Source organism: Sminthopsis crassicaudata, chromosome 3, assembly GCF_048593235.1.
Source record: "Sminthopsis crassicaudata isolate SCR6 chromosome 3, ASM4859323v1, whole genome shotgun sequence".
NCBI lineage: Eukaryota > Metazoa > Chordata > Mammalia > Dasyuromorphia > Dasyuridae > Sminthopsis > Sminthopsis crassicaudata.
In genome coordinates, this window is record NC_133619.1 from 266340577 (window position 1) to 266367339 (window position 26763).

At 34.4% G+C, this 26763-nt stretch overlaps 1 protein-coding gene across 1 annotated transcript in view; it reads right to left on the minus strand.

Moving 5' to 3' along the window:
• Nucleotides 1-824: 824 nt before the first annotated feature.
• The window catches only part of SLC5A3 (solute carrier family 5 member 3), a 72989-nt gene continuing 47050 nt past the window's right edge, over nucleotides 825-26763 (minus strand). Inside the window, exons 3-4 of the mRNA XM_074300698.1 lie at nucleotides 21293-21432; nucleotides 825-1183 (exon numbers count right to left, since the gene is read on the minus strand). Of these exons, the coding sequence (XP_074156799.1) occupies nucleotides 1000-1183; nucleotides 21293-21432 (324 nt within the window). The 3' untranslated portion in view covers nucleotides 825-999. The remainder of the gene's footprint in view (nucleotides 1184-21292; nucleotides 21433-26763) is intronic.

Consider the following 26763-nt stretch of genomic DNA (forward strand, 5'->3'; position numbering starts at 1 on the left):
TTGATACTGGGATACCTGGATTCTAGTTCATTATTTATTTCCTCCATGACCAAAGGCAAGGTACTGGTGAGCCTTAAACTCCTAATCAGTAAAATGGGGACTAGTTACACCATTCTCTTCACAGGGTAGTTATAAGTTTCAAATGTGAATGTGTAGAAAGTACTATTTCAGAGTAAGCTACTATTATCATTGTATTCTATAGTACCTAGGATAGTGTCCTATTACAGAAAACACTTAAATATCTGTTGAATTTAGTCCAACTTTTGGTGGGCTGGTACTTGTCTTTTTTAAAAAATGGCCAGGAGATCTGCTAATAATTAAGTAAACCATAACTTCCTTTTTTCTGCATTTCCCCCTATCTTATACACCCAATTCTCTGAATTTTGATAAATCTGGATCCTGTGCCAAGAAACAATCAAAATTCAGCCACCCTAAAGAAGTTATGTTGAGGGAGTATGAAGAAATTCATATTCTCCTTGACCTTAATTTTTAAAATCATTTAAACCCTGTTCTCAAAAGGAATCTGTATTAATATCAATCAGTATTAAATATAAATTTATTCTTGATTATAGTATGATTATGACTGGCTAAAAATAAGGTCCCTAAGCAGTTCAAAGCAGGTTCAATGCATCTATCCTGATGATGCCATTCACTTTCAGTTTTCAATAATTATTGCAATTTTGATGCTACAATTTAAAGTCTTTTCTTTTTTTAAAAGAGAGAAAATTTAAAAAACTTTAAAAAAATAATATTATGGCCTCACCTAACTGTGAGCAACTTTCCTTGAGTTTCCTTTTCTTCTGAGAAGAGGGACACAAAGTTACTTTATTATTATATCAATTTTATTATTATATATTAACTTTTGACAATTAAAGGTACACTTGCCATTTGTTTACAAAGTTCTTATACAATTAAGAATCAAGATGAGTGAATTGATAATAAATGATGCATTTTTGTCAGTGAAATAGAAATAACACTGAAACCAGCCATATCTTCTATTTATTTCTTCTTGGAATATAATTTATCTTCAAAAGGAACAGGAATGATGCCTTCACATTCTTTCACTGCTAGGGTTTGTGGGTGTTTCACAATATTCGGTCTGATCACATCAATGTCTCGGTTTAAGTGTCCCATTATACTGTCAACAGCTGTTGTTGGTGCATAAAAATCCACCAAGAAATACCTGCAATGAAATAACCAAAGTTTCAATTCATTCATTCATCCAACCACCATTTATTTATTACTTTCTTTGTGCTAGGTTTTAGCAATACAAAGTTTAGCTCCAAAATTACTGTGTTAGATTTTACTACTTGGGCCAATTCCCTTCCCTATAATTCTTTCCAAAGACAGATATCTGCCCCATTCTTCACCCTCCCCCCCAAGAAACTGCTGACCCTAGAAATTATCAGAGTATCCATAATCAGAGAATTTTTGTCTTAAAACAACAACAACAACCCTTGTAAGTTTAGGCTCAGTATTCTACTGTCTTTCTATAACAGTAATTCTATGGAAATGTTTCCGGGTGAATATTTGCACTTATGAGCTGTAGAACAGTATAATGTATACAATATGGGCTTCAAGTCAGCGGGTTTATTCTATCTACTTGACTCTATGGGTCAATAGTTCATATTCTTTGAAAGTCAGAGAAGTTCAACAGCTAGGACTGTGTCAGTTAAGGAAGCAGGGTATGATTCCAAAGCAAATCCCCCAACTCCAAATTCAGCTTTCTTTACATTAAGATGCTGTCTCCCTTGTTTCCATGACACTTCCTTTTCTTGGTTCTATCCCAGGGATTGCTCCTTTGGCTTTCTGGGTGGCTAATCCTTTCATGTGGTGGTACCTTAAAAATCTCTCTGCCTCTTTCCTTTTCATGATTTCATGTACTCCCAGGACTTCAACAATCACTTGAATGAAACCAATGCCCAATTCTCTAATTCCAATTTCAGGCTTTCCCTAGAGTTATCTTTACCTGAATACTCTAACAACACCTTGAATTCATGTTTAAAATTGAATATGTAATGTCATAAACCTTTCCCTTACAATTATTTGGAATCATCTTTAAATCTTTAAAGCTGCCCCTCAAACTATGGTATACCTCAAGGCGCTCTCGCTCGCGCTCTCTCTCTCTCTCTCTCTCTCTCTCTCTCTCTCTCTCTCTCTCTCTCTCTCTCTCTCTCTCTCTCTCTCGATTGTATTGCTTTTTCTACAGTATACAATCTCTCTCAAATCCTATTCATCTCTCCTCCACTCTGACTGAACCACAGATTTTGAAAAATACTTAACTCTTCTTGCAGTGATTTGTAGATCCTTTACATTGCCAACAGCTAATAGCAAAAAGCATACACATGTGTATGTATAAGGGATGTATATATAAACAAACATACATACATACATATATATTTATATCTGCACATGCTATCTATTCAGAAATCCCAGAGATCCTACCAGGATTCTCTCTTAGTCCCCATAAACTTCTCTTGCCAGATTCTTAAGGATTAACCTTGAACAGTCTATTTCTCAATGATTCTCTTTTCAAACTCTGATACTCCATTTAAATTCATTTTTCAATAAATAACTTCCCCTTCCCCTCCTTTATTTTCAATAAGCCAATGATTCTGTATCCTCCATTACCAAAGAACAAAATCCAAATTCCCACCTCCTTTGCTCAGTCTATTATACTATCTCCTCCTCAACCCTGTAAGGTTCTGTACCAGATCTGTGTGCCTCTTCCATTTCCAGAATGCTTGTCCCACAACTAACAAATTAAACCTCTTCCTTTCTTACTCTTTCCACCTTCTGACATATTGTGAGACCTGGCTCCCTTCTGAAGACACGATTTTCTTTGTCACCTTTTCCAGGAATGGCTTAGATTTCCTCTCATTCCCTTGACTCACAAAGTGTGGGAGGAGAGTCAAAAGAATACTACTTGCTCCCACTGTCATTTCTAGGCTCTCCCTCTATCACTAACACTGCACAATTAATTATTTTTTGAGATTCATCCTAACTAAATATCACCAGTCCAGATCCTGAGGAATAGCTATTGACTCTCAGGACATTTGCCTTTCTTCAATGACTTCAAAATATATGCTGATGTCCCTTCAAATACCCGAACTTCTCAGTTCCTTAAATCAACTCAACTCACAGAACATAATCTTCCTCCACTCCAATTCATTTACCACAAAGATGGTCACAAAACTCTGGACTTTGCCATACCTAGAAGTGTTCTTCCAGGTTTGTGAACCCTGAAATTCTTCTCTGACAATGTTTGCAAATCTATTTTTCTTTATGCCTTACAATCCTTAAGCCTATTTTCCCTGTAACTTCCCTTTCCTCCAGCCCTCAGCTCTTTCATCACCAGTACAATGGCTACACTATTTTCTCTTCCTTATGTTGACCCCTTAGTGAACCAGGTCAGTTCTACTGATTCTGTACTATCAAATGCCTTGTCTCCTTATCCTATTATAGATCACTCCTTGCCAAATTTCAATCTTTGATTACACCACCATCTGTCTCCTTTGTTGCTAAAATGAGTTGGTGGAAACCATAAAAGTGTTAACTGGGTTCACTACAAATTTGCATCCTCTAATTTGAATTGGGCTTTCGTTGCATCATTGTACTTGTTTCTAATCTACCTTGTTCATCACAGGGAGGTCTACAATGGATAAAGCACTAGACAGTCCTCCGTAAGGAAAAGCCAAGTTCAACTGTGTGATTCTAGGTAAGTCCTTTGACCTCTAACTACCTCAGTTTCCTTATCTGCAAAACAGGAATGATGCCTTCATACTCATCTCACAATATTGTTGAGAAAATCCAATGAGATGTAAAAACACTGTGTCTAAAGTATATAAATACTGGCTAGCTGTTAATATCATTCCAAATCTCTTCTCTTAAGTCTCCCAAAGCATCCCTCCTACCCCCACTCTCTCTGTGGGGAACCTTACAAAAATACAAAAGCTATTAGTTTCTTTTTCCTCAGCTTTCCCCATTCCCTACTAATTGTTTCATTCCAATCTTTTATGAAGAGATTTCATAATCTTACTTCTTACCAAAGGTACTGCAACACTTCTATATACTTCAGTTAACAGTTTCTCCAAAATGGGTCAAAATAAAACAAACAACAACAACAAAAAAAAAAACAAAAAAAAAAAAAAAAAAAAAAAAAAAAACTGATAATAAGCCTATCTGAACTCAGCTCAGCTGGTCTTTGAATACAAAGAAATACATTACTGAGCCTATACAGAAGCCTCTTTTGCTTTCTCTCCACTGATACAGCCTTCAAGAAGACAGGGTTAGTTTCAGGAGCCTTTCCAGGAGGATTATTTTGTTGCCTTGAAAAAACAATTCATTTTCACATCTTTTTGAGTGTTGCTGGAGAAAGGAGGTAGGTAGGCAGGGAGTGTTCTGACTCATACTCCAAGTGGTGATGGTAGAAGGCTAGAAAAGAGGTAAAGAGTGAATAATTTGGTCTCGAACCCTAGGAAAAGTCAGAAATCCCTGATTATTTCTGGAATTAGCCCAACCTCTGCAGCCTCAAAGACCTTAGAAGTTTGGGGCCAAGCTTCATTGAACAATTCAAGACCAAATCAGACTCTCTCGCATAGGGAGGGTCAAGAGTAGATCCTTACATCATCCATAAAGCCAGTGAGATGGTTATAGTGGAAAGAGTGCAGACCTAGAATCAGAGAAAACCGAATTCAAATTCAGACTCAAATACTGTGGGGTCACTTCGCTGAAGTGCTGTGTGACTCAGTTTCCTCAATTGCTAAATAGGAACTATAATCGCACCTACTTCACAGGGCTATGTGAGGATCAACTGAGATAATTTTTATAAAAATGCTTGCACAGGGTCTAATACACAGTAAGTGTTATATCCTATAGATGGCAGATCAGGACTCCAAATGACTTGGTATGTCTGTAATTAGAGCTCAGATTAGTGGCAAAACCCAAGGTTAGAATATATGTGATATACATACACACATGTATGTGTATATATGAATGTATAAATGTGTATGTATATGTGTTTATGTGTATCTTGCTCCTCAATCAGTTCTATCTTGTTATCCATTTTCTGCCATGGATATTATTTCAGCCAAACTAAAATGGGGGTTCTCAGGAACCAAGATCACTGGCTAAAATGCAAATAAGTCTGTGCCCACAGCCAAAAGTTATTATAGTCATTCAGTGCTTATCATCCAGCTGATCTTAATCTGGGTTTCCTATGGCAAAAACTTGATTCTTTTTTCCAACTCTGTGGAAATTTCCACAAGGAGTAGGGTCAGTGCTGAGAGAGAGAGATGGCATTGCACTCATACTCTAGCTAAAAGCAGAACCCTCCCCTTTGTTGTGGGTAGAAGGGAGCTGGGAAGAGGAGAGACAGTAAATAGCAAGCTTTGACTGCAGCAGGACCAGGAAAGGATTGGCACTATTTTAACAGATGATCATGTTCAATGGTTCCTGAACTTATTGATTAGGGTCCACAGGCAGCAATCTGTCCTACACAGATCAAGTACTTAACAAACCACTATAGCATTTCCTAAGCTCTTTTTTTGGGAAGTGGGGGATAAACTTATCAATCAATCAATGAATTAATCAACTTATTTAATCAATTTATTTAGCCCTTGCTGGTATACATACAAACTAAATAAATGCAAGGCACCATACTAAGTGCTTTTGTGAAGACTAGGAAGAATAAGATTTTAAAAAGCCCAAGAAATGGACCCTCATTTCAATGAATTTATAATCAATTTGGGAAGATATCATTTATACATTTTTTAAATTAACAATACCAGGAAAAATGTATTCTTGTATATTCTAAACATAACCCTCTAGAATAAAGTTGAATAAATAATTATCTGCTAGTATCCCCCATGGAACTCAAGTTCCTTGAGAGCAGGGCTTGTTTCATTCTTTGTTTTTTGTATCATTAGTGCATAGCACAGTGACTGACATATAGTAAACGCTTAATAAATATTTGTTGATTATAAATTATCTAACTTGAAAAAGAGAATGCCAGGGAAACTCAATAAACATTTATGTGCCAGACACTGTGCTAAACATTACGGATACCAAAAAATAAATAAATAAATAAATTAAAAAAAAAAATAAAGGCACAAAACAAAATGTCTTTTCCTCTGCCCACAAATCTTCTGGAATAAAATATATGAGAGTCCATCACGAACTAATTTCATCCTACCTTTCCTATCTTAAGCATGCTTCCCCTTCATGAATTCACTTCTCACAACAGTTCTATCACACATAACATCCCATTCCTTATCTTTGCAGCTTTGCTTGAGCTGACCCTCTACTTTCCCCCATGCATAAAGTACTAACTATCTGCCTTGGAGAATATCTAGCTTCCTTCAAAGTTCAATTCAAGCTTCATATGAGGTCTTTCTTCGTTTTCCAGCTGTTGATGTCTCCTCTCTGAAATTACCTTGTACTACATTACATTTATTTTATTTTTTTGTGGATACAAATTATTTTAATAGCATTTTATTTTTTCCCAATTATATGTCAAGACAATTTTTAGCATTCATTTTTACAAGATTTTTGAGTTCCAAATTTTTCTTCCTTTGTCCCTGCTTCCCTCCCTCCCCTCTTCCTAAAATAGTAGGCTATTTGATATAGGTTACATATGTGCAATTATGTAAAATATATTTCCATATTCATCACAGTTGTAAAAGAATAAACAGATCAAAAGTAAAAAAAAAAAAAAAATTAAGTGGAAAAGGTATAAGGACCATCAGTTCCCTATCTAGAGTGTATAGTATTTTCCATCATAAGTTCTTTGAACTTGTCTTGGATCATTGGGTTTCTGAGAAGAGCTATGTCATTCACAGTTGAGGATCACATATATTACTGATACTGTATACAATGTTTTCCAGGTTCTGCCCATTTCACTTTTGTACATGTCTTTCCAGATTTTTCTGAAATCTACTCATTGTTTCTCATTGCACAATATTCCATTACATTCATTTATTATAGCTTGTTCAGCCGTTTCTCACATTATATTTATTTTACATTCATGTACATTCTTTCCACGGATAGAATATAACTTCCTTCAGCAGACAGCTTTATTTTTGTCTTTCTCAGCAAAAACACAGTATCTGCCACAAAAGTGACAAAATAAACATTTTTTCATTGATTTGGAACTGCCATAAATCACACTGAAATTGAGTAGCAGAACACAAACTGGAAATCATATCCTCTAACTACAAATTCGGAACTTTCTCCCACCAATCCACTAGCTGGAGATGCCAGAATGATATCCAGTTAGAGACAACAAGTAGGCAAAAGTTGTTGATATGAAACAGGAGTTCTGGAGAAAAATGAGAGCTAGTGACATTTTCTATGTACTAATCTAGTCATTACTACACCATCATTACCAATATGGATAATGATATCTTTGAAACTTGATTGGTCTAGGGGGCTAAGGGCATAAAAGAAATCAGAAGTCAATGCCCCTTAGATTAAGTAGATGTCCCATAGCTTACACGTCCCTATTTCCCACATGGCAGGACTTGTTTCTATATGAAAAAATTGAAGAAGAGGCAGCAGTACAATATCCTTGTTTAAAATTCTAAGAAAGGCCCTGAGACTTGATAATTAAAAGATTACTGATCTTTAAGGATATAATTTCAGTAGAGAAGCGAGGTCAGAAGTGGTGAGGAAGTGAAGGTTAAAAATTACAGACAATTTAGGTGTTTGACAATGAAAAAGAAGCTATTTCAGGAAGATGACAGTCACAGGAAGGCTTATCAAGGAAAGTGAGGACATATTTGTCTAAGAAAGATGCAGCAGACACGGAGAGACTGAAGACAAAAGGGAGGGGATGATGGATAAGAAAGTCAAAAGAAGATAGGATTAAGGAGACAAGTAGAGGGATTAGATTTAGCAACAAAATGTACCACATCTTCAACAGTCTACAAAAAATGATGGATGAAGGTAAGAGGAAGTGTTTTGAAGTATTGTCAGAGAGAAGAGAGTGCTTATAATGCATATTCTCAATTTTCTTAGTAGAGGAAGCATATTCTATGCAATTTGGGAACACAGTATGGGAGAACATAGGGAAAATGAGGTGTGAAGAGAAAATCTAGAGCAACTGCTGTTGGGACAGGATGGAGATAGAGGGTCAATTAGGGAAGAAACAAAGGACTGCCATATAGCCATGTGGGCAAAGACTGAAATAAGACACCATGAATTTGTAGTGACCTCAAATTGAAGAGTTGCATAACAAGTTTTGTGGAAATGTTGGATAAAACCTTAATAGGCTTTCTTTTAAGGAAAAAAAAAAATCAAATTACTGTTTCAATGAATGATTTGGGGAAAAAAATACTGATTTTGGAAAAATCTAAGTTCCAAAACTTACACATTTTGAATTCTAAGAATGCCCTAAGAAATTATAGTCAGTGGCTAGACCAACATGATTCTAGTTTTGTAAGGCAGACAAAATTACACTGCACATTTGCATAATGATTATTAGCAGTAGCCTTGTCTTAGGATGGACCATAGAGAGTCATTCAAAAGGTACAAATTATGACTCTCATAATTCACTCAAGCCATAGTCAGTTCATCTCTCTTAGTCTCAATATCTTCACTTGCAGAATGGTGATTTAGATTTAATGATTCTAAATTCTTTGATTTATTTTTTTTTTTGAAGCAATTGGGGTTAAGTGACTTGCCCAGGGTCACACAGCCAGGAAATGCTAAGTGTCTGAGGCCAAATTTTAACTCAGGTCCTCCTGATTTCAGGGCTGATGCTCTATCCACTACACCAATTAGCTACCCCCTAAATTCTATGATTTTTATACATACTTCTAAGGATGTTTTTAACAGAAGTGATCACTGATTACACATACTTACTTCTCTACAAAGATCTGATTTCTCCCATTTTATCTAATTCTGAAAAATACATCTAACTTACCATTTTGGAATTTACTATTGGGGTTCCCAAGCTAATTGAAATCTATATGAAGAACATGAGAGAGTGCCACTGTTCATGAATGTGATCATTTGCATGACATCTGGTCCCATTACATTAATATACTTCCTACCATAAATTCCAGTCTTCACAATAACTTTTTAAAAATCCCATTTTTCCAATGTCAAAAAGAAATAAAATTAATTTCCAGGCAGAAACGCAGCATACAAATTTCTCAAGAAGAACAGTCATTTTATGTTTCTAAATACTCAACCCCCTCCACAAGTCTTTCCACTAGAAAGACTACTGAATCATAAGACACTCGAAGTCACAGCATCCCGAAGATAAAGCCCCAGGTAAATAACAAAATCTCCACAGCAACCTAAATATAGGAAAATCACAGCACTAAATAAAGTAAGCTCAGTGCTCAAGTCATCTTACTCTGGTGAAGAATGAGAGAGGAAAATTTTAAGAGCATTTTCTTAAGAATAATAATAAAAAAAAAGTACTATTTGCTTTTTTTGCTATTCTTTTGAGGATATGTTAGCACATACATTAATACTATATAATATATATGCAAAAATACATAATTAGCTCATAGGCAAAACAAAGAATTACAATAACATACCTATATATTTACAAATGTGTATGTATGTAAATAGATGTCATTTTAACCTACGCTTTTAATAACATAACTTAATTCCTTTGCTAAATACAAATTCTGTATTCACCATTTAGTGACAACTATATGCAAGACACTTGCAATATTCAGTCCAAGAGAAAGGGCCAGTTGGAATTTACATGTTTCTGTCTGCCTCCCTAGCTCTGCCCTTGAGCAGACAGTGGAAATTTCCACTGATAACACTTGCTCATCAAAGACGGGGGAAGGGCTGCAGGGAAAGATGTACTGCCCTGAAGCACCTTCAAGCCCTTTAACAGAACAAAAATCTTTTTCGTACTTGTTACTAGAAAAACAGAATAGCTTGAACTCTATGGCACCTACACTATATCTGTTGCTCTTGTTATATATTTCAGAGAGAAAGTGATTACGCTGATTTTAAAACTGGAGAAGCAAATGGCATTGAAACATTCATGTTTTCTACTTTGTTTTCAGTTACATTTTAAAATGACTGCAAATTTCTGATGAAGTTGTAGCACTGACTATTACAAATAAACCTGCTCCTCTACAATTATCAGACACTGGGCAAAGACTGGACTGATAATAATAGCTGCTATTTATATAGCACTAGGTTTGCAAAGAAAGATATTATATATATATGAACATGGTAACAACTCTGTGAGGTAAGTACTAAAAAGATTACTATTCCCATTTTACAGATAAGGAAACAGAACCCAATTGAGGTTAAGTGACTCACCCACAGTAAGAAAACTAATTATCAGAGGCAGGCAGTGAATCTAATCCTCTCCAGATTCCCTTCCCCCTACACTACACAGTTCACTTCACAATCTGAAAACAAACTGATCCTACTGCTGAGGAAGTAACTGGAAATATTAACTAATTAGGAAAACAGAAATGAGAATTAATTTTCTTTGTAAAGTATAACTATAACACTATGTGCCAGATTGTGTTGAGTGAGCAGATCTATCAGGAGAGTGATATGGCAAAATTTCCCTTATTTTCTAGAATACCATTTATGTTGCATTCCTCACCAAGAATAAAACAGCAATTTAAATACAAGATGGCAGGCCCTTTTTATTTCTTCTTGTCAAAACTGTTTTTAACTGGGGGGAAGTAGAAGGCAAAAGATTTTTTTTAAGCCCTTTTATAGAATGTGGATGTATACAGTGGAAGCATAGAGATACAGACTTAAATTACCATGGTCAGCTATACCTAAGCAAATTAAATGTCATCCTCTCAATAAATCAACAGAATGAGGAAGCAAAAAGGGGGATCTTTCACACATGAACAAACACGGCACTAATGGACTGTGCTATCTGTTTCCACCAGAGCATGGCAGGCAGCAATAAGATATGAAGCTGCATCATTTCAGTTCCATCCATAAGCTGACATTTATTAAGGACCGACTATGTTCCAGTCATTGATCATACCAAGACAAAAGCAAAATATGCCTTATCCTATGGGGAAGACAATATGCAAGTATATTAATTTGTACACATATGCAAACATATACCAATACAAAATAACCTTGGTACTAGCTGATGGAGGAAACCATAAAATGTCTCCTGAAGGTGGGCTAAATGTTAAAGGAAACAGGAATTTCTAAGACTCAGAGTTGAGAAGGGAAAGCATTCTAGGCCTAAGAGTCATTGTACTGTAAAATGTATGGGGAATAGTAATTGAGCCAGTTTAACTAGACAGCAGAATACATCAGGTCATGAAGATCTTTGAATGCTAGGAGTCACTGAGTACTGAGTCACCTAGACAGAGCTACATTTTAGGAAAAATCACTAATAACTATATGAAGCAAGGATTGGAACAGGAAGACTTGATGAAGACACATCATAAAAGGAGGTTAATGAAATGATATGGATAAAAAGGTAATGAATGACCTGAGCTAGAGTGGTGACTTGTGCATGCAAAGAAAGGGACAAATGCAAATTCCAATCTGGTGTGAAAAGATTAACTTAAAAGAGAGAAATAAAAGAGCAAATAGCAAAGGAATCTGCTGCTGATTTGGTTAGTTCTGAACAAGGATTAAAGAATATTACCACCATTATCATTATTAATAATAATTGACATTGATATATTGATTAATAATTGACATTATAATTATCGACATATAATTGACAATAATAACTGACATTAACATTACATTTTAATATTTGAGAAGCACTTTCTAAACACTGTCCCTTTTGATTTGCACAAGAATCTGTGAGGCAGAGTCTATCTAGAGTATTATGCTCAAAAATCAAGGCTCCAAAAGATTAAAGGGGTTTTGCCATGTATGTGTATATATGTGTCTATGTATGTGTGTACGTATGTGTGTGTGTGTGTGTGTGTGTGTGTGTGTGTGTGTAGATGTGGGCTAATTAAGCAAGTTCCAAAATTAGGATTTTAATTTGATTTAATTCCTGATTCCATGTGCATTCCTTTTTTCTTGTTTATCATACTGCCTTCTGGAAAATTTGGACTTTTCATAAAGAAAATCTAAATTCCAATATTACTTATACTGCTATATTCTTTTCTTGGTATGCAGTGCTTCCCTTTAAATCAAGAAATTGTCAAAAAATAAACATCAACTCTCCTGTTTTTCATACAAATAATCTTCAGTGAGTACCTATTGGCAGATAGTACTAATAGTAGATAACTAGAAGCAGTCAGGTAGGCACAGCATTTTGTAGGCAGAGACACCTTAGGGGCCAAAATAACAAAGCAAGATTACAGAACCATAAATGTATTCCTAGGCTTTTTGACTTATTCTCTGAAGCTCTACTGTAAGAACTACAAAACACATGAACCATTGGTGCTCACAGTCCTTCCAGAAAACTTACATATTAAGTCCAGAAAACTGTCATAGTATAATAAGTTCCCAACTCAAGTCTGGGGGCAGCTAGACTGCCAAGACTGTACTCTGTAAGACTTATTGTCCTAAGTTCAAATATGGCCCCAGAAACTTCCTAACTGAGTGACTCTTGACTGAAGGAGAGTCATCTCATCTGCAAAATGAGCTGGAGAAGAAAAGGGCAAACTACTTCAGGATCTTTGCCAAGAAAAGCCCAAATGTGAAAAATCAGACACAACTGAAAACAACTAAACCACAAAAACTCATGTTTTTATATGACATTATATGGAATCCTATCATCCACACTACAAACTGCTCTTTGTTTTCACAATACTTGAGGAGTTACTTATTTCTATGTAAATATAGGACAGGTCCTTTCTCTTATGTAACAGTAGAGTAGTAACATGTTATTTATACTTAAGAATATTTATCTTATGACCTCCTTGCTGAGGAAACTGCTTCTTCCATGTTCACACTCAAGTTCAGAGCCTAAGGAAATTTGGTTCTTCATGTTAAAAAGAGACCTAACAAGCATCCATTTCCCTGCTAAAAATAATGTTATAAATGGTGATTAGGGTTTTGTTTTTTTTTGCTGAGGCAATTGGGGCTAAGTGACTTACCCAATGTCACAAAGCTAGGAAGTGTTAAGTGTCTCTGTGGTCAGAGTTCAACTCAGGTCCTCCTGACTTCAGAGCTGGTGCTCCATCCACTGAGTTTTGAGCCTCTACTTCTTCTATTTTTTTTTCCTGAGGCAATTGGCATTAAGTAACTTGCCCAGGGTCACACAGCCAGGAAGTATTAAGTGTCTGAGGTCACATTTGAACTCAGGTCCTCATGACTTCAAGGCTGGTACTCTATCTACTGTAACACCTAGCTGCCCATGGTTAGGTTATTTTTGAAATAGTACTATTCCACAGGCAAAAAACAAACAAACAAAAAACCCAAAACAAAACAAACAAACAAACAAAAAAAAAAAAACCACATTCCTTGAGGTCAGGGAACTTTTTATTTCCCAGAATCTAGCAGTTTTTTGTCCATAGTTGGCATTTAATAAGATTGGTGCTGCTGTGGGTCTAAGCTATGAGTTATAAGTAAAATTCCCTCAAAACCCCCATTACAACCCAAAAAGGAAGGTGTCCCAAGGGACAGTGATCCTGCAACCCTACTGGAGACTGAGTCTTACATTTCATCTACCAACCATTTACAACACTCTGTGTGCAAATCATTTAGAATATGTACCAATTTTGCTATCACTTCTTTCTGAGATGGTAAAGGTCTTGCATCTATGCTTGTTTTCTCACTAGGCTGACTTAAAATGTCTGATCTTCTCAGAAAAAAATGAATTGAATTGGTTTTCCCACCTTTAGTAAACTGTCAGTTGAGTATTGTATTTCATTACTCTCCTGACTTTTTGAAATTTTGCGTTTCTTCCTCAGCTGCCTTTTCACCCTTAGCTTTTGTGGTCCTTCTTCCAATTGAGGAATTCTTATACAACTTCCATTTGAGAAAATGCCCTAGATCAACTATACCCACTTTTCTCCCATTTCTGCTCATGACTCTTCTGATTGTTACACCTTGAGGTCATGAAAATATCTTTCCCATCTCCATTCCCAATTTTCATTTCTTTATATATGTTATCTTTCCCCTCTGCTCCCATTCCCCATTAGAATTCCATAAGGATAGAAAATGTCTTTCTTATTGCTTGTAGAATTTGTCTGGCACTAAACAAGCAATGCTTCTAACTCCCCATTATTGCCCTACTCTTTTGTGTGTTTTTTTTTTAATTTTTCGATTTTTAAGAATGGAGATTATTACAAGGAAATATGTAAAAGTTGGAGTTATTCAATTTGAAACTTTTCCCAAAGAGGTAGCAAACTGTACATATCCTTTGATTCAATAGTATTACTACTGGATCAATATCCCAAAGAGATCACAAAGGAAAGAAAAGAACCCATGTATATAAAAATGTTTGTGGCAGCCCTTTTTATAATGGCAAGGAACTGGAAACTAACTGGATGCCATCAATTGGATAATGGCTAAATAAGTTATGATATAGAAATGTAATATTATATTATTGTTCTATAAGAAATGATGAACAAGCTGATTTTAGAAAGGCCTGGAGACACTTACATGAATTGATCCTGAGTGAATCAAGCAGAACCAAGAGAACATTGTACATAGTAACAATAAGATTATGTGAAGATCAACTGATGAACATGGCTCTTCTCAACAATGCAGTAATTCAAAGCAATTCCAATAGACTTAAGATGGAAAATGCCATCCATATCCAGAGAGATAACTATGGAGACTAAATATGGATTGAAGCATAGTATTTTCTCTTTTTTGTTCTTTGCTTTTTTCTTTCTCATGGTTTTTTTCCCTTTTGCTCTGATTTTTCTTACACAACATAACAAATATGGAAATATATTGAAAAGGACTGCACATATTTTACTTGTATCAGATTATTTGCTGTCTTGTGAATGGGGGAAGTAAGGGAAGGGAGAAAAATTTATGAACATAAAGTCTTACAAAAACAATGTTGAAAACTATATGTGTATTTGGGAAAATAAAATACTATTGAAATTTTTTTAAAAAGAAAGTTGTAGCTCTTAAAAATTATAATTCAATTTATATGACCTGATGCAAAGTGAAATGAGCAGAACTAGGAGAATAATATACACAGCAATAGCAGTATTGTAATGATGATAAACTGAAAAGTTTTAACTACTCTGATCCACACAATTCCAAAGAACTCAAGATGAAAAATGCTATCTACTTTCAGAAGGAGAACTAATAAGCTCTGAATGCAAACTAAAGCATATTTTTTTTATTATTCTCATAACATGGCTAATATGGAAATATGTTACACATGCCTTCATATGTATGAGGAACATAATATGTAAACATATATCACACATTTGAATGGAGAAGATATAGAGGAAGAGAAATTTTGGAACTTGTATAAAAAACAATATAATTTTTAAAATTTTTAAGTAAACTTCAATATTGCAACAATTAATGAGGGCAAGAATTAGAAAGATCATTCTTATCCTCAATGAAAATGGATTTTATACCAAAGTGCAACTGAAAATGAAAACTAATTATGACAAACTAATCAATCCTCAGAAAATAGCAACTGGAAGAATTGTTAATAATTCCCCTGTAACATGAAAAAAGTTTCTTTAAACTAGAAGATCATTGCTATGAAGAAAACATGCTCGTTATAAATGAGACAAAACAAAAGCTAAAGTACTGGACTGAAAAAAGTTAACTTTTACTGATGAAACATTTCATTTAAGGCCATATAACAGAACTCTTGTCATAATTAGTCCAAGTGAACTAGTAATAGCTGTATCTTCACAAACCTATAAAAAATGCATCAAACTTATCAAGGTTTATTTCCACTGAGTCTTGTACATATTACTAAGATGATGAACTTTGATATGCATATTGATAGAACAAGAAATATAATTTAAACTACCTATAAGTTATAATCAAATCCAGACATACCTTTAACATATAATGGTTTTTAAGTGTGATTCTATGATGATTTAAGGAGTGTATATCAAAATATTGTTTTTAAAATTTAAAATAAGTGATTGTAGCAAAAAAGAAAACAAAACACATTTAAAATGTTTTAAAGATGTAAAAAAAAATAAGATTTGTTTTATGTCGCAATGAATTAACTTTAACCCAAGTAATTTACATACCCATGTATACTCCATAATAGCCATGAAAATAGTTAACATTTATATAATGATTTAAGTTATATAAAACTATTTATAAATATTTTCTTCTGTTACACTCACAACAGGTCTGGAAGGTAGGTACAATTATTATCTCCATTTTTCAGATGAGAAAACTGAAATAGATGTTAAATGATTTGTCCAGGACAATAGAGCTAACAAATATCTGAAACATCAGGTGCAGTACTCTTACTGATTATACCACATATTTCTTTATTATTTAATCATTAGCTACTTAGGAGTAACCTGTTCCCAAACCTTAGTTCCACATTCTTGCACCTTCATCCTTCTCAACCCTATTCCATATGTCACTCTAATTCTGCCCCTTTCCACTATGCCCTTTGAAATTTGTTTCATAATGAACAAACCTCCTTTAATTTTGGATCTTGTCCTCCAATACTCCTTTTATCCATTTGCATTGAGACCTGACTATCCCCTGATGACACTGAGCCCCTGGCAATGCTCTCTAGCACAATCTGCACCTATTCTCACATACCCTCATTCACTGATCCTAAAGAATCTGAATACTCCTTCCTCCCCATACTGACACTTTTCAGATTCTCCCTTTGCAGTCACTGCTCAGCAATTTTTCTTCTGAAATTCATTCTTATTTTTCCTCTCCTCTGAAATTCTTGTCCTTACACTAAAAGATTTCGACATTCATGCTGGTGACCAAACATCCTCAAATGCTCTGAACTTGTCCCCCCTTCTCCTTCTCTAATCTATCTTCCAAAATTGCCAGACTGATTCTCCTTGAGCAATGATCTTACCAGTTCCCTCTCTTACTTAATAAACTATAGTCTCTCCCTATTATCTTCTAGGCTCACTTATAAACTCCTCTGCTTAGAACTTAAACTTCCTAACATTTGGTCCCAGATCATCTTTTCAGCCTCAAAATACATGACTCTCATTTTTTACACTCCACAGTCCAGACAAATTGACCATTCTTCATGCCTAATATGCACTCCATGTTTGGTCCCACATCATACAATATTCTTTCTTCAATCTTCTTCATAAAGTTTTCCTGAATGCATTAATTTTAGTTTCTCCCTTTGAAAACTATCTTACTTTAATTATGTTGTTTGCATATACTTATAGAAGTATATCCTTTAACTCTATATACTCTTGTGAAAGATTGGAAACAATGAAGTATAAGTTTCTTCAAAATAAAGATTGTCACATTTTTCTTATATATGCAGCACCTAGGACAGTGCCTGTTATATAGTAGGTGACTAATAATTTCTTATTGATCGACCGAGCAAGCCTGAGAACATAACCGTAATAAATGCATTCTTATATGAGGAAATGAGTTCTGAGTTTCAGACAATTAGCTTATGAACACATTTTTGCTATAAAAAAAAATTTATCTGTAACATGGAAATTGTCTGTAGTGGTGTATAAAATATATGCCAACATTTTTAGATATAAATCAATCATTTGTTATATTTAATTAACATCAGAGACCATCAATTGAAGACAAAGTAGATAAAAGAAGGAATTTGAAATCAGGAAAATCAAGGTTGGAATCCCACCTCTGATACTTACTATCACAGTGAGGCTCTAGGAAAGTCACTTAACTTTCCTAAACCTTAGTGTTCTCAATCACAAAAATGAAGGGGTTAAATCAGATGGGATCTGGAGTTCTTTACAATTCAAAATCTATGATCCTATGATGTTCAATCCCAAAGATTCCAAAGGCCAAAGAATAAAAACCGAGTCTAAAAGTCTTCCCAATTTTTAATAAAAATTGAAAATCCACTTATCAAAAACAAATCTCTTTCTTTTCCTCTTCCTCTTTCTCCTACTCTGAATATCTGTTTCTTTCTGTCTGTCTCATACACTCACTACACACACACACACACACACACACACACACACACACACACACACACACACACAAAACACACCTTCTTTATGCTACATTTGGTTCCGGTTTGGCAACTGGCCTCAGCAATTAATACCATTCTATAGAAACAAAATAAAATGTTCATTTAAGAATTCTTCTCCCTTACAAATTATCATTCTAAAACTAAATTATTTTGGGGAAGGAAATAAGATTCCTGATTCTCTGAGTCTAAATTTCTGTCATGTGTAAAATGGAGATAACATCTACCACTATATAGAACAACATAGAGGAATGTTATAAGAATAAAATGAGATGACAAGTTAGAAAGGGCTTCAAAACAAGACATGAAGCACTATAACTTTTAGTACAAAGATTTTTCTCTGAAGCTCCTGGATTTGAAAGGAATTTTTAGTAAATAGTCTAGTAAAAAACAAAAAAACAAAAACCTTCCCCTTCTACCCCACTGCCTCCAGACTTAGAAAACTCAGGCATGCAAAGCTGTAGAGTACAGATAATATGCACAAAATAGAGACCTAAGCAGTACCTCCCATCTGGTTTTTCATCTCGGATGCTGGCAGGAATCTGAAATAGGAATAAACTCTAAAGAAATTTGGCTCTTATAGTAAGATGAGGCCACATTAACACTGAGACGCATGACCCTTTAATGTGTCTCAGACAGCACTCCTTTACAACAGGATGGATCCACCATCAAGGAGTGAAGCCAACTCTAAAAATGAGGTGAGTCAGAATCACGCCATAATATTTAAACACCTGGAGCATCCATAAGAGCACTCAATCAACATTACCAGAGAATGATGGAAATGAGGTTGTCCCTACTGTATATATATATATAACAGAGGTGAATTTAGGCAGAGATTGGTTAATGATTCTATGATCTAACATTTGAAGATGCTAGTCTTAGCTTTAGGATAACTGACAAAAAAAGATTTACATCCTTACTATCAAAACCAATCCAGTTTATGGGTGGTTGTTGTTTTATTTGTTTGTTTTCTTTTAATAGAAACAAACAAAAATCCCTTTATTGTTATTTTGATTGTCACAAGATAGGATAGCCTCAGTGCATTACAAGTTGCCTAGCAACATCCCTCAGACCTTACTAAGCACCAGAATTCATTTCAGAGTTGCTTGAGGAGTTCAACACCAGCCTTTTACTGCTTAACAAGGTTAAACAACCAGAAGATGGAATTTACAATATCTGCCTGTGACTAAGGTTTACATATACTGTAAAAATTCAATCCAGTGCCTTATTCTGTCATCAATTCTCCAGCTTTCCATTTGGGAAGGATTTTCCTTTTGAGAAGGATCATCTTTTTTATATTTTGGCACATGGAGAGAAGGAAAATCTCTCATGCATTATATACACAGCTTCAATACCATAGGAAGGACAGCTTGGTATAACACATGCCATAGGCAGTCTTAACATCTGATTTCGATATCTCCCATGTCTCCCCATTCCCATCCCCATCCCCATCCCCATCCCCAAAACACATGTTTATCCTCAGATGACTAAGATTGGGATATATGAAAAAGGGAGCAAAAATCCATCAGACATGGGATAAATTACAGAAACATTAAGACAGCCATTTAAACCTAATGTATTGCTGCTAAGAGACTCAACACTATAGCATCAAATCTTTAATACCTGCTTCAGAAAAATGGTAAATGAACTGATGCAGAGAAAAGTGGGCAGAATCCCAATTTATAAAAACAATAATCACATTGTAAAAACAAACAATGTTGAAAGACTTAGAACTCTGATGAACTCAATGAACAATCACAAAATTGTGGCTGGGCTGATGATGAAGTGCCAATACCTATCTTAACACAAAGGTGATATATTCAGTATACAGAATGAGACATATTCTTTGAAAATAGCCAATGTAAGAATTTGTTTTGCTCAACTACATAAATAAATGATACAGATATGAAGAGATATATATGAGAGAAAGAACAGACTTTTGTTCATTAAAAAAATTAAATGTAACTATAAAAAGGAAGTTAGTATTTGTTGTAGGGAAGCAAATAGTAAAGTAAATTGGATTAGGTAGTGGCTATATGTGGGTAAATTCTACAAATCAATCAATTAATCTTAGACAGTACATTTCAGTAATTACTGCAATCCATACATTTAGAAATAATCCAACCAGTATACTGACAAAACATTGCTAATGGAAATGTTCAAAATACAAGAGAAAGGAGTTAAGCTCTTAGATATAAAAAAGAAGAGTTTTATACTCTGGTTTCTCTTCAGATAATATAAATCTTTTGCCTTTTAAAAAAAGATGAATTTTATTATAATTTTTCATCAATAGTAGAGGATAGATCACTGGATTGGGCAGCAGCATTTCAGAATTAGAAGTCACATTGAAAATCATTAGATACGAACCACATCTAAACAATAACAAATTAAGAGACTTAAACCAGAATTACAACTCAGGTATTTACTACCTGTGGGACCCTATCATGTCATTTCTGTGGGTCTCAGTTCCCTCATCCCTAAACTGAGAATTAGACTAAGTAATCTCAAAGGTCCCTTTTAATTCTAAATCTTAAAAAAAAAAAAAAAAAAGGGGGGGGGGAGTGTTAGTGGTGATTTACATGACAATTTTAAAAGGAAAAGCAAGTTACAAATAATAGATTTGCAATTTAAAGTGAAAGCCCATAAATTAAATCCAATAAATTACCCCATAAATTAAAAATAAATCCTATAAATTACAATTTTAATTTAAAAATTTAAATCTCTAAATTCTATGGTCCTAGGTAATTTCAACTCCCAACATGACCTAATTTTGTATTTTTTTGAGCAGCAGTGTAGCATAATGCACAGAGAGTTGGACACGGAAACAGTGAAACATGGATTACTTTTAAGTCCTACTCCCACCTTGCCTGTCCCCTTTAACACACACATACAGATATTATGACAAGTCTCTTAAATTCTCAGTCCCTCCAGGCAACTTTCTAAGACACTAAGTTGCAAGATAGTGTCTATCAGGGTTAAAAAAAAAAAAAAAAAAAAGACTTTCTCACGGGGAATTGCCTTATCAATGAATTGGTAAGTCATATAAAAAGACACTCCAGACAAAAGAATTTGTCCAATGTATTCTACTATATTAACCTGCAATGGAGCTCCATGTACTAATGAAATCATATTATTATAATAAATTCATTATAATGCATACAATAACAGGAATCTCTCTACATTGAATTAAACAATATTATCTTTTGAGCTAGCTTATACTAAAGATGTTTTACAAGTGATATAGGAAGAACCTACCATCCTCTGTGATGGCGTTGATTATGTGTAGAGATCTTATATGGAAGTGCCCTTTCACCCAGGTTTTCCAAATTTCGAACTATTGCGCCTTTATCCAACAGAGCTTGTAAGGTGCGCTTCAGGGCAGTGGCAGTCTCAGGCTATTAAGTTTAGAAGGAAACAAAAACACAGTTTACCATTTCAATCAGAAATAACAGAAGAACTTTCTTAAAGACAGAGATATCCATCCCAATAGATTCATATACCAATGGATATCATCCCAATGAAACAATATAAGGTTTTTGACAAAATAAAACAGAGAACATGAAAAATCCAGAGCTTGAAGGAATTATTCCTAAATTTTTCTAATGAAATCTGTGTCTATATTACTAAAGAAAAATTACTTAAACATCTGAAATCTTTCTTTCCACAAATCCTAATGAAAAGTTGTTAATGTATTCAGAAAATATGTTGAATCTGGAGAAATATGAGGATGCCCCACCAAAAAATGTATTTTTATTATGTTTTAATAAGCTGGCAACTTTAAAAATATCCATAAAAGTATCATTTTTTGATAGATCACAGTGTAATTCCAAATAACTCCATATTAAAAGACATGCAAATTATATATAAATCAAAAATGATTTACTAAAATGACAATATTTCTAGTTGACCACTGCCTCTTGGTTTGGTAGCTATACTACACATTTGGGTTTCAGTTTTTTCTAACAAAAAAGCATTTCCCTGTGGTAATTCTAACTGAAGCATTTCCAGCAATAAGCTTGGAATATTCTTTGTACAAAACACATTTTTTTTAAAATTCATTTTATCTAGATCTATGATCATATAATCCTATGATCTTTATCTGAAAAAGAGGGAAAAAGATAATAGCATCAAAAATAAGGAAATGACCAAAACATATTTTCTTATTTCTCTAAATATAAGAATTAAATCAAGATTACTGTACTTTCAAGGAACAACTGGTATCCTCAACTGGACACCCAAACAGTATAAAGTCTTGTAAAGAGATTTTTTAAAAATATTATCAGGACAACTTAGGAAGGAAGGAAAGAAAGAAGGAAGGAAGGGAAGAAGGAAGGAAGGGAGGGAGGGAGAAAGAAAAAGAAAGAAAACAGTCTAGGATTTATGACAATTTGAAATGTTAAACAGGCACACCATATGGTCAATGCCAAGATTCTGGATAATGGCCTGACAATTAAAAGGGAAGAAAAAGAACTGCTAAAAAAATTTTTAGTTGCTAAAAAAATAAACACTCAAAATATGCTGCAAGAGAACACAAAGAGAGGAAACATATTATAAAAAGCAATCTTATTATACAGGAGATAGTACAAGTATAATTACTTCCATTTTATAAGGCTACTGAGCCTTGAGAAGTGAAATGACCTATCTAAAGCCAGAAAAGAAATTGCTAGAGCCAATATTTGAGTTTAGATGTTATCATTCTAAGTCTAGTTCTTGATTCTACTATATCTCTACAACTTTCATTAAAATTTTATTGGTTGTTCTAGAAAACAATTTGGAGCTATCGCCAAAGGGTATAAAACTGTACATACCCCTTTGATACAACAATACCACTGCTAAGTCTATTTCCCAAAGTGATCTTTGAAAAAGGTAGGATTGAAGGAGTAAGGACCTACTTGAACAAAAATATTTACAGCAGCTCTTTTTGTGGTGGCTAGGAATTGGAAATTGAGGAGGTGCCATCAACTGGAGAATGGCTGAAAAAGTTGTGATATATGACTGTGATGGAATATTGTGCTACAAAAAAAGACAAGCAAGATAATTTCAGGAAAAACTTACCTGAACTGATGCAAAGTGAAGTAAGCAGAACCAGAAAACACTATTCACAGTAACTGTGATACTATGAGATGAAGAATTTTGAATAACTATTCTCAGCAATGAAGCACGCTATCCAACTCCACAAAAAGAATTGGTTTTATCTGAATACAGTCAGAAGCATACTATTGTACTCTTTTCTTTCTTTCATTTATTCTTTCTTCCTATTTCTTTTTTTTTTATCTTCTTGTACAAAGTTATTAATATGGAAATGTTTTACATGATCACACATGTGTAATCATGTGTAACTTCTATCAGACTGCTTACTATCTTATGAAGGGATATGGGAAAGGAGGGGAGAAGTGACAGAATTTGGAAGTCAAACTTTTTTAAAATATTAAAAACTGTTTTAACATGTAATTGGGAGAATATACAATTATTACAAAAAATAATTTTAAAAAAATTTTGGTTGACCGTCTTGAGGTCAATTTATTTGCAATTAAACAATATCAGAATTGGTTGACAAGAACTGGTAATATTTATTTATTCATTCATTTACCTATTTATATCATGTACTTTTTTCTTCTTTTAAAACATTTTGGTAATAACTTTTTATTTTTCCGAATATATGCAAAGAGTTTTCAACATTCACCTTTGCAAATCCTTGTGTTCCAAATTTTTCTTTCTTCTCTCCTTACTCCCCCGACCCCATCCCTAGACAGCAAGCAATCCAATATAGGTTAAACATGTGCAACTCTTCTAAACAAATTCCCATATTCATCATGCTGTACAAGAAAAATCAGATCAAAAGAGAGGGGGGGGGGGAAAGATAAGAAAGAAAGAAAACAGCAAACAAACAACAAGGTGAAAAATACTATGCTTTGATCCTTATTCAGTCTCTATAGTTCTCTCTTTGGATGCAAATGGCTCTTTCCATCACAAGTCTATTGAAATTATCTTGAATCCCCTCATTGTTGAAAAGAACCAAATCCATCAGAGGTGATCATCATATAACCTTGTTGTTGTGCTCAATGTTCTCTTGGTTCTACTCATTTCACTTAGTATCAGTTTATGTTAAGTGTCTCCAGGCCTCTGTGAAATCAGCCTGTGCGTTATTTCTTATAGAACAATAATATCCAATAACATTCATATAGCACAACTTATTCAGCCATTCCCCAACTGATGAGCATCCACTCAGGTTCCAATTTCTAGTCACTACAAAAAAGGCTACCACATACATTTTTGTACATGTGGATACTTTTCCCTCTTGTATGATCTTTTTGGGATATAGACTCAATGGTGAGGCTGCTGGATCAAAGGGTATATGCAAAGTATTATAGCCCTTTGTGCATATAGAACTGATAATATTTAGTCTAGAAGATGAGGGCAAAAGGGAATAAGAAATATGACAGCTGGCTTCAAAAATGTAAAAGAAGTCATGAGGAAAAAGGATTAGATTTGTTCTCCTTGGCCCCACGATGTAAAGATATCTTAAGAGGGGATTTCTTGCTCAGATATGGATCAGAATAAATGATTGGTATCTCAGATTCCAAGACCATATTCTTCACTAGCTCATTATTGTTTTAGTGGAGTAGAGAATGCACACATTTAAGGTAAATCCATGTGTATGGGGGTGCCTGACAAGATGCATTAAAGAGGCAGGCTGTGTGGAAGATGAATTAGCATTTCCTCACCTGGCTGCATTACTTTGGCATTTTCTCTGACTTATGCACCTTGCCTTCACGTTGAGCACATTGTTTTGCCTTCTATTACATAAAAAGTTCATTGAAGACAAGAGATTGTCTTACTTTTTTTTCATATTTGTATCCACAGCACTTTAGCACAGTGCCTGGCACACAATGGGCATTTAATAAATGTTGATTGATTATAGGCTACTAAAATGGATTGTGAATTCCTGACACCATGTCTACAAATACATAATCTTATGCATCAATACATCTTGGCTAATTCTTAAGTTTTAAATCGCCACATTTGGTAACAACCCCAGAACATACCACCAGTTGGTTGAACATCTCAATGATTATACTTTTCTATGTAACAACGCTACACAGGGTTTCAAGATCCAAAGAAATTGCTTACTGAAATTATATAGTGAAAAAGATACTGGATTTGTAATTAGAGGAACAATGCTGGAATTTCAGCTAACACATTTAACTATTTATGCAACCTACAAGTGACTAGCCTTTATTTTTCTCATTCATAAAAATTAGGAATTATAGTGGTTGACTTTTAAGATCCATTCAAACTCTAACTCTGTGATCTTATAATTCCAATATTTCTAGTTGCTTTATCTGGATCAGAAATCCTTAAGCTGAGGTCTATGGAATTTTTTTCTAAATAATAACTAGATTTCAGTTATATATTTCACTTTATTAACTGAAAAATATTATTCTGAAAAGGGGTCGACAAGCTTCATGAGACTGCCAAAGAGTTCATGACACAATGAAGAACTCCTAGTCTGGACATCACCCTCAAACACTTATTCTTACTTTCCTTAGCTGCAAATTAATAAGGATGTAAATTTCTGCCTCAAAGTTTTCTGATTCCTGTGATTCAGAACCTTGCCACTGCTGTATATTTATAAATTTCTTACTTCTCAAGGAAATTTTTACCCTCATTCAACAACCTCTCATATTTCCAGGTTCATTCCATTTGTCTAGCTTTTTGCAGTCACCAATTGATTTCCAACTCAATCATCCTTCTTTCTCAATAAGTTCAGTATCTGGCTCCCAATGTTCTTTTCCATCCCAACTCCTTCCTTCATATCAGAGGATTTAAAATATACATTTTAGAGATGTTATAGAGATTAAGTGATTTGCTCAAGGTAATAGATGGAATTCAGACCCCAGATACAATTTCCCAAGGTCTTCACTCCAAATTAACACACTTTCACTGTCTAACAGCCTCTCAGAAACATACAATTTGGGATTTGAACTTGATCACCTTTTAAGATCTCTATTCTAAGATCTAGTATATCTCTAAATATATGATGCTATACCTTTGGTAAAGTCTCCAAAAAAGGGGGGATTTAACAACTACTTTTTCTTGGAATGTTTTTTAATGCCCACTTCAGGATCTGGACTGCTTAATCACTGTTGTCAAGAATTTGGATGACAGATTAAACAGAGCAGCCAATTATAGTGGCAACTCACTTGAGAATTAAGAATGGAGAAAAAAAATTCCTTGGCCAATTGGAGAAGCAATGAAATTAATCAAGGACAATAAGCCTCAATTGGGACATAACGTAATAAGTTTATGGAAGAAATAAAAATAAGTAATCATGTCTGAGCATGTATTGTGTACCTAAAACATATTATGCTACCTTAAGTGTTGCTAGGTATCTGAGAAGGTAACCAACCTTTGTACCCTTTTAAAAATGTCAGCAGTAGACAGCTTTGTGTGAACTGAACTTCTTTATGGGTGGAGAGTGCTATATAATCATTCTACAAGATTGTTTTATCAAGTCAGTTTTGCTTTGCTTAACTGTTTTTCTTTAATATGAGGAAGGATTTCAATAGAGGAAGGGATCAATTAAAAAAAACTCCACTGCTACACTATAATTAATGATTTACCCCACAATTCAAATACTAAAGTAATAGATCTCTCTCTCTCTCTCTCTCTCTCTCTCTCTCTCTCTCTCTCTCTCTCTCTCTCTCTCTCTCTCACACACACAC